Source organism: Chrysochloris asiatica, unplaced genomic scaffold (genome assembly GCF_000296735.1).
Source record: "Chrysochloris asiatica unplaced genomic scaffold, ChrAsi1.0 scaffold00002, whole genome shotgun sequence".
Lineage (NCBI taxonomy): Eukaryota > Metazoa > Chordata > Mammalia > Afrosoricida > Chrysochloridae > Chrysochloris > Chrysochloris asiatica.
The window spans coordinates 31,883,603-31,893,505 of record NW_006408520.1 but is presented as its reverse complement, the minus strand read 5'-3'; the positions used below and the strand labels follow the sequence as shown (position 1 = coordinate 31,893,505).

At 36.7% G+C, this 9,903-nt stretch overlaps 1 protein-coding gene across 1 annotated transcript in view; it reads right to left on the bottom strand.

Moving 5' to 3' along the window:
- The window catches only part of COL24A1 (collagen, type XXIV, alpha 1), a 562,513-nt gene that overhangs the window by 344,800 nt on the left and 207,810 nt on the right, over positions 1-9,903 (bottom strand). The window contains exon 18 of the mRNA XM_006831073.1: positions 6,984-7,037. Within this exon, the coding sequence (XP_006831136.1) occupies positions 6,984-7,037 (54 nt within the window). The remainder of the gene's footprint in view (positions 1-6,983; positions 7,038-9,903) is intronic.

Here is a 9,903-nt window from a genome sequence, read left to right as displayed (position 1 = left end):
GGTACTGACTCGATGGTACCTAAAAACAACACCAACAATAACAACATCAACAGCAATTCCATAGCTAAAGTAAGAAACAAACCTTTAAGACAATAAATAAATTACTCCTCTGTTTACTGAAGAAGAGATTTATTGGGTCCTGGTATGGTGCTGTAGGTTAAGCACTGTGCTGCTAACTGCAAGGTTAATGGTTCAAACCCACCAGTCACTGCTCAGAAACCCTATACAGAGTTAATATGAGTCAGAACTGACTCCACGGCACTAATGACAACAAAAACAACAGCTTACTTTCTAAAATAAGCAGCCAAGGATGTGGTTTTGCTAATGTTATGAGATACTTGGAAGTAGATTGCCAAACTGGATAGGTTTGAAGAAGGATTACTGAAGTATGTTTTATATCTTTATGAACATGTATAATCCCACACTCAGAGAGAACTATAATCAACACAAGTCTCCTATCCTTGTTTGAGGCTTTGAGTCAACAGGCTAAAAATGAACAGAAAACCAAATGCTTCTTTAGATCTGTGCCAAACTGCTCAGGAGAGAAACCAATTTGTTTGCAAATAGAGTAACTGTGTGTTGTAAACAGAATATACATGATTTTCTTGATGACCACCTTGTATAATCTCAACAGAACTTTAATAATTTATATGAATTCCACTTACCAAACAAGAAATATATATGAAAATTAAGGAACTTTTAAGATGATTGCATAACATTGTGTATGTATCTAAAGAAACACATCCGTTTATTACTGTCACTGTTTGCTTCTGTTTTCCGCTCTGTTTCTACAAACAATTTTAAGGCAACTCAGAAAGACCAAGGAAAGAGATAAAAAGAGTTCCTTCTCAACATTCTTTTCCTCCATTCCTCTTTTTAAAATGATCAGGTTCTTTTGATAATATCATCCTTTCTAAGACATTGTTCTAAAGTCAGTGGCATATATAAAATCAATTGTATCCTGCTGCTGCGTCTACAGACCCACATTTATTGAATATATTTTGATAAAATAATACACTTAGTTATTATTACCCATTGGAAATTCAACTTTCGGGATGTCAAACAATGTTTAATGTTTGGAATTTTTGCCCCACATTTAGTGCTCTAACTTTAAAACTAAAGAATAGAAACAAGAATCATTGAACGATCAGGGGAGCTATGAGTTGGAACTGACTGGACAGCACTTAACGACAACATTGTAATAATATTAAAGAGTAGGCTCTTTTCAATTCCATAAAAAATTTTTCTTAATGAAAACTTCAAAAGAATTAAAATTTCCAGACTGAAAATAATTTTGGAAATTTTTCACCTAGTATGAGATAAAAATATGAAGCTCAGTTCTCACTTCCTCCTGAAGGAGATCCCAAGGCAGAATCTGTTTGTTCGGTTGCGGAGGCTCTCTCATAATATTTCAGCACTCCATTATGTGACGCTTCTTACAATGCTTTGTGAATATTTGTTCATTTATCTTGTTCTCTTAACTGCAAACTCACCAAGGGGAGGGATTTACAACTCAGAAAAGTTTGTGGCCTAACATGTTGATGAAATTCAGTAAATATTGAATGAATTAATTATTGAATGAATGGGTGCATGGACCTTTTTATATGGATCATGTTTATCAAGTTCAAGTTCCTAAGGGTTAGTGTGACAGGAGAAATCCTCAACTCTGTTCTGTAAGCGCACTTGCTTTTTCCTTCCCTTCCATTCCAAAATGCTACCATTTCCACTTTTCTGATTGGTTTATTACTATAGCTATTGATTATTTCTAATGAAATGTCAAACCAGGTACATCAAATTAAACATACCTGAAATGGAATGCATTATCATAACCAACCTCCAAATCTGTCCCAAACCTCCTGTGTTTTCTAATCCAGCAACAGCCATAAGTCAAACAACTTAAAATCTCAGATTCATCCTTGACTTTTTCCAATCACCTTTATTTAATCAGTTACCAAGTTGTACTGTTTCTACTTCTAAATTATCTTTTAAATATAGACATGAAATCTATCATCCATCCAATCCATATTTACTGAGTTCCTATTATTCATGATGGCTATTATTATGGTCATTTTGAATGTAAACATTTGAAAAGATGTGATATCTTTCTTTCAGAAATCTTAAGATTCTGAACAATGGAGAGATAAACACATCAGCAATTATAATAGAAGACGGTAAGTGTTTGATAGGCTTGCTTTTTCTTGGACAGGATAGCTCAATTAGATTTGTGAAGATAAGGAAAAGTTTCCTGTACAACATGGTATGCAGATATCAACTGGATGAGGACAGTCACAGGAAGGTAGAGAGATATGCAGACAAAGGGGAATCATGTATGACCTATGAGATTTGAACATCTTTAAACAGATGGGCTGAAGTGAATGATGCTTTTAGAAGAGTGATGGTAGATTTGGCTATAAAATTAAGCAGAGAGGATTAGATCATAAAAAAAATCCTGGGTGAAAAGTAAAGAAGTACAAGCCTTAACCTGGAAGCTGTAGTGATCACTGGAGGATTAAAGTACAAGAGTGTCATGATGCTATCTATACTTTACAAAGATTGTTCCATTACCAACATGGAGGTATATATGAAGAAATGCCAGACTAAAGAGAGGAAGAGAGGCAAGAACAACTGGAAGGCTACTGTGCTAATCCACTGAAAAACTAAGAGGGTCTAAATTACAACATTGGCACAGGGAATGGCTTTAAGAGCAAAGAGGGGAAATTTCAAGTAAAAGGAAAGATCAGAATGAAGGTGATAATTGATGGTATGAGGTCATTCAGGAGTCAGGAGAAGGTTCGAAGCAAAACATACGTGCAGATGGAACAGGAGGAGAAATACTTCTGTGGAAACAGAAAGGAAGGAGGTAAGATGTGCTACATAAAGGAATACATTTGTAGTAGGCAGATATGGATGCTAGAAAAATTTAGGATATACAGTTAAATTTGAATTTCAGATAAAAACAAGTAATTTTTATGTATGAATATGCACTAAATATTGTACCTCCATCTCTTTAGCAGTTTCCCTTTCCTGAATATCATATATCCCACTTCTCCACTTTGAAAATTTCCATTCACTCATTATGTTAGCAATCTTCTCTATAAAGTATAACCTGACTCCTCCAAGCCTGTTTTTTCATGCCATTAGATATTATATATTATTCCCTGTGTTTATTATTAAGGTTTCGCTACATATCTTTCTCTAGATTGTAAGTTTCTTGATGGTGGGGACCAGAAATTGTTTGGAGCTCTTGGAACAATGTTGTTGCTGTGTGCCGTCGAGTCAGTTCTGACCCATAGCCACCCTGTATAGGGTTTCCCAGGAGTGGTTGGTGAGCTCGAACCTCTGACCTTTCGGATGGAACAATGGCTGTTGGCATAAGTTGTTGTTAAGTGCTGTGGAGTTAGTTCTGACTCATAGCAACACTGTATAGCGTTCCCAAGGAGTGAATGGTAGGCTAGCAGTCCAGTGCTCATCAATAATCTTGTGGTTAGCAGTCCAGTGCTTATCAATAAATATTTGTTAAATAAATAAATGTCAAATCAATATCATTTTTTGCCTAGATTTTTCTAGCTCATCTTCCTGCCGTCACTCTATTCCCTTTCTAAATCTCCATATCTCTTTAAAACACAAATGACTTTATACATTTTATTAGTTAAATATCTTTGATTGCTTCAAGGTACCTCAAGGATAAAGTAAAAACTACCTGACATTGTACTGAATGTTCTTCACAATTTACTCCCATATCTGGATTAGATCATGGTTACACCACAAAACAGTTTTCTGACTTTGAAAGTTGTTGTTGTTAAGTGCCGTCGAGTCAGTTCCAACCCATAGCGACCCTGTACAGGGTTTCCGAAGGTGTAAATCTTTACTGGAGTAGAAAGCCTCATCTTTCTCCCGCGGAGCGGCTGGTAGTTTCGAACCGCTGACCTTAAGGTTCACAGCCCGATTCGTAACCACTACGGTACCAGAGCTCCTCGACTTTGAAAGTATCTACCTCAAAATATTGTTATGAAGATTACATAAGATAATTTATATAAAGCATATAAGATAGTACTAAACTAAACCTATCACCCATCTTTCAGCTTGCTGTAAGGTAGTGGCTTGTGTGTTGCTAGGATTCTGGAAGCTATGTCATCATTATTTCAAATACCAGTAAGGTTACTCACAGTGAACAGGTTTTAGCAGAGCTTCCAGAGAAAGGCAGAGTAATTAGGAGGCCTGGTGACCTCCTTCTAATAGCCAGCCAATGAAAACCACATGTATCACAGTAGAATTAAGGTATTTGTATGTATAATTCCTCCTACAGATGTACAACAACAGTGAAGGCAGTTCAAAATGTTTAGATTTCTTCAGTTATTACAGCAGTTCCTTGATACCATGCGAATGTATCAGTCACTGGGTATTTTACAGGTGGTCCTGGTGTGGCACTCTAGGATAAGCACTCAACTGCTAACTGAAAGGTTAGCAGTTCAAACCCATCAGCTGCTGCTCAGGGAATAGTTTGATGTAGTACTGAAAGACGGTTTGGGAATGGGCAATTTCCCGTCTGCTATGTATGAGGTTGCTATGAGTTGGCGCCTATCTGATAGCAACTAACACCAACAATGGTATGAGGCATTAGAGTGAATGTACACATATAAATGCACTTCCATCAAGTCAGAACTGCCCCACCGGGACCCAAGGCATCAAATCTTGATGAAAACAGCCTGCCATATCTATCTTCGGCATAGCATCTGGTGGGTTTGAACTGCCAAACTTTTGGTTAGCAGTTGAGTGTCTTAACCGCTGTACTACCAGGGATTAAATGATAACAAATAAGGCTTCTAACAAATATTGTTGTTGTTAAGTGTAGTTGAGTCAGTTCCAACTCATAGCCACCCTGTATAGGGTTTCTGAGGAGCAGCTGGTGAGTTTGAACCACTGACCTTGAGGTTGAAACCCACCTATGGTCAAGTGCTTATCTTACAGCATCACGTTATTGTTGTTGTTGTTAAGTACTGTGGAGTCAGTTCCAACTAATAGCGACCCTGCACAGGGTTTCCGAGGCTGTAAATCTTTACGGAGCAGAATGCCTCATGTTTCTCCCACGGAACTGCTGGTAGTTTTGAACTGCTGACCTTGAGGTTGGCAGCCTGACTTGTAACCACTACGCTACCAAAGCTCCTTTTACAGCATCATAGCTATTATTAATTTTCTTTCCAGTTTTGTCTTATTGTCTATCATTGTCTCTCTATTCACAATACTTCCTATACCAGCTGCACTTCATATCTTGCCAATGCTCCAAACTTCAGGCTATCTCACCGTTCCTGGTCTTTATTTGCTTATAGTGTTCATTCTATAGAAACCTGGTTGGCAAAACTTCACATTCGAGATTTTGCTATGGATAACTCCTCCTATAGACATACAACAACAGCGAAGACAGTTCAAACTGCTTAGATTTCTTCAGCTATTTTGTGCTATACAGCAGTTTCTTAATGCCATGTGACTATAACAATCACTGAATATTTTATAGGTGGTCCCAGTGTGGTGCTCTAGGATAAGCACTTGACTGCTAACTAAAAGTTTGGCAGTTCAAACCCACCAGCTGCTGCTCAGAAACCCTACGCAGGTTCGCTACGAGTTGGAACTGACTCGATGGCCCTAACAACAAGAGCAGTTCCTGGATACCGTGTGTGATGTAATGGATTATCTAATGTCTCTTCTAGACAGTCTGAAACTCCCACCAAATTCCATTTCTGCTTTGCTGGGTCTGAGTAAGTGAAGATGGGAATATCTATTAAATAGGACAACATGATTCTGCTGTGGACCGCCTCAACCCAGGGACAGAAAACTGTGGTACAGAAGACTGGCAGAGGAACAGCAGCAGCAGAACCAAGAACCAGAGCACAAGACAGAGCAGTGGATTTCCCAGCCCACAAAGCAAGTAAAGTTGAGTGACATTGAACAGGACACTTATTTGTAGAGTGGGGTGTCCCCAGGCACTTAAGTGGAGGATCTAGGTTTTCTGAACCACTGAGCTGGAGCCGAGTGTCTTCAGGATAAGGCTTATGATGGAGTGATGTGTTCTGTGGGCATTTATCAGCAGATGACTGCAAAAGTGTACCCTGAACATTTTACGATCCTGTATTGTAACCTATTAGCTTTCTCTAATAAACCTCATAATTGTCAGTATGTTGTTTGAGTTCTGTGTGGTCATTGCAACAAATCATTGACCCCAACTGAGAAGTAAAGACACTTGTGGAAGGTATGGTTGGCGCCACACACAATTATTATACCATGAGACTATTTTAATAGATTTTAATAGCATCCAGAAGGTCCTTGACAACAAAAATAACAGAAGTTCCTGGGCTTCCTAAGACTATTTTAATCACTGGATATTTTGTGGGACCCTCAAGAGTTGCCATGAATAAGAATCAACTCAAGGACAATGGGTTTAAAGGATTTTACTGGCAACAAAAATCTCACCCATTTATTGTACACTATTGGCAGTTCCAACCCACCAGCTGCTCTTTTGAAATCCTATAGAGGGTTGCAATGAGTTGGAACTGACTCAAACACACTTAAGAACAGAACAACAACATGGCTTCTAAAAGATTCTTAAAGTTCTTGTAGTAACTACTTTCTGAGTGATTAACTTGCTTTGCAAATACTGCCACCCTAATCCAAGTCCATATTAAACCATAAAAATCATTTTTAATTACCTGAAGGCGATTCCTTGGAAATCCTATAAAGGGTGGCTGAGTCAGAACTGACTCCACAGCACTTAACAACAAAGAACAAAGAGCACCAAGAACTAACCAGACATGTAAACTACTTTCTGGTCATCTTGAAACAAGCTGCATGAAGTTTATTAAATGTACCAGAAACAGCTGTTCTGATATTTATATATATAAAAATTTCCCCACTCATTGGGATTCGAAATTAGAGAAGACTAAATATTATACTTCTTTAGTAAAGTGTTTTGTTTTGTTTTTTCTTTTTACCTTTGGTCCTTCGGGGCCGTTTTGTCCAGGAATCCCAATATCTCCTGGAAAACCCTAAGGAATACAAAACATTACAGAGTTTATCCTATAGCAAATTACTTCAAATCTATTGTTGTTGTTGTTGTTGTTAAGTGCCATCAAATCTATTAAGCATCTAAAAATTTCCTTTGTCTTTAACTTAGCCCAAAGTACAGCAATTTACACTTCTCAAAAATGCAATATTAAAGATTCACAAAATTGAGCAATTATTTAATATTGGAATATAACATTTATAAATTATAATAAAAAATTCACCTCATCAGTTATTCTTGAGCATGTCCTATACCCAAAAGAAATCCTAGCCCAATCTAAGAGAATGGAATTCTTATTTTAAAAGTTATCCACAAGTTAGATAGATGTGTGCAATATGCTCTTTCAATGTCATATAAGACACAGGGCCACAGGAATATTAAGGACATGGATTTCATTTGACTCATTCATCAATACCAACTTATTAACTTGTAGACTTGTAAATAACTTTTTGAGAAATGCAAATAACTTCTGTGTGGTAAAAAATATTCCCAAAGGTTATTACTTAATATGTAAGAAACTAACCAATTTTCTGTCTAACCTATCTATTTTATCTTAACATTTCCATATTTAAATAGCATTAACCTGGTCTTAACAGCTCACTGTTTTCATCAAATATTAATGAGTTGGATAAAATCTTTAACACACGCTTATGTCATATTTGTTTGAGAATCATGATTTTACGTTTTTGGAACTTATACTTTAACAGTATAAATTAATTGGCTCAAGAAATAGGAAGAGAACAGAATGTTAAGTAAAATCTGTGCTGGGAAAAAGCCTAGAATGTTGTTCTAATAAATGGTTAGATTAAAATGCTTAAAGAAGTAATTGATTTTAATGCATTATGACCCATTTAAATACTGATAATAATTGTGTTTCACTTACATTGATTTTGTTACAGAAAAAATATGCATTTCCTACAAATACAAAATTATCATTTGTTGTTGTTGTTAAAATTATAATAAAATCATAAAAATAAGGTCCTGAGAAAACTGACATCGACAAAGGAAGATAAAAGACTCAGCATCTTTAAAAGCAAAGAAAATGACAATGAAAATATGAATGTCAGCTAGAAACAGTAGTAGTTCAGTGGAGGGATAAATGACATTGGAATAAAAATGGCAACAAGCAAGACTAATTCTGGAATATTTGGAAAAGAAAAATAAAACCCAGACATTGTGAATTAGGGCAGAAATGCATTTAAAAAACCACTGTCATTTTTGTTTGTTAAGTTCAATTGGATTGGTTCTGACTCATATCAACCCTGTGGAGGGTTTCTGAGAAGTGGCTGCTGAGTTTGAACTGTCATCTTTATGGTTCAAATTGACCTTGTGGTCCAGTGATCTTTTCTACAATGCCACATCAGGACTCCATCTATTGGGTTCCAGATAATAAAAGCATTATAAGACACAGTAGAAATGCCTTCATTAGGTTTCCAAGGATGTAATCTCTATGACCAGCTTGTCTGTCAGCTTGTCATTATGTGGTGATTTGTGTGTTGCTGGGATAATGGAAGTTATGCCACCAGTAATTAAAATACAAGCAGGTCATCCATGGTGGGCAGGTTTCAGAAGAGCTTCCAGACTAGGACAGAGTAGGAAGAAGGAGATACAGAGTACTTATGAATGTTTAGTCACTGAAAACATTACGAATAACAGCAGAACACTGTCAGATATAGTGCTGGAAGATGAAAACATTATGAATAGAACCAGAATATATTAGATATAGGGCCAGAATATGATCCCCTGAAGTTGGAAGGCACTCAAAATATGACTGGGGAAGAGGTGCCCCCTCAAAGTAGAGTTGACCATAATGACATGAATGGAATAAAACTTTGGGGACCTTCATTTGCTGATTGGGTACAACTCAAAATTAGGAGAAACAGCTGCAAACATCCATTAATAACCAGAACATGGAATGTTCGAAGTATGAAACTAGGAAAATTGGGAGTTGTCAAAAATAAAATGGAATGCATAAAGATTGATTTCATAGACATTACTGAGCCAAAATGGACTAGTATTGGTTATTTTGAATCCAACAGTCATATGGTTTACTGTTCCGGAATGACAAATTCAAGAGGAATGGCCTAACATTCATCATAAAAAGACCAGTTCAAGATGTATCTTGAAATACAATGCTGTCTATGATAGAATATACCCATACACCTGTAGGGAAGACCAGTTAGTACCATTATTACTCAAATTTATGTACCAGTCACTAATGTCACTGACGATGAAACTGAAAAAATCTACTAACTTCTTCAGTCTGAAATTGATCAAACAAGTCAATAAGATACTTTGATAACAATTGGTGATTGCAATATAAAGGTTGGAAACAAAAAGTAAGGATCAGTAGTTGGAATATATGGCCTAGGTGATAGAAATGATATCATAATAGAATTTTTAGAGATCAGTGACTTATTCATTGCAAATGCCTTTTTCACCAACCTAAAAGGTGATTATACACATGACCATCACCAGATGAGACACACAGGAATCAAACTGTGCATATCTGTGGGAAAAGCAATTTGGCTCAATATCATCAGCCAAAGAAGGCCAGGGTACACTGTGGATCAGTCCATCAATTGATAATATGCAGGTTCAGACTGAAGTTGGAGAACATCAAAACAAGTCCAAGAGCCAACAAATTATCTTGAATTTAGAGACCATCTCAATAACAGATTTGATGCACTAGATACTAATGACAAAACGAGGAGATACAAGAGCTGAACAGAAAATTTCAAAGATCAGCTCTAGAAGATAAAGTCAAATATTACAACAAAAAGTGCAAAGATCTGGAATCCAAAAACCAAAAAGGAAGAACACACTCAGCATTTCTCAAGCTGGGGGAA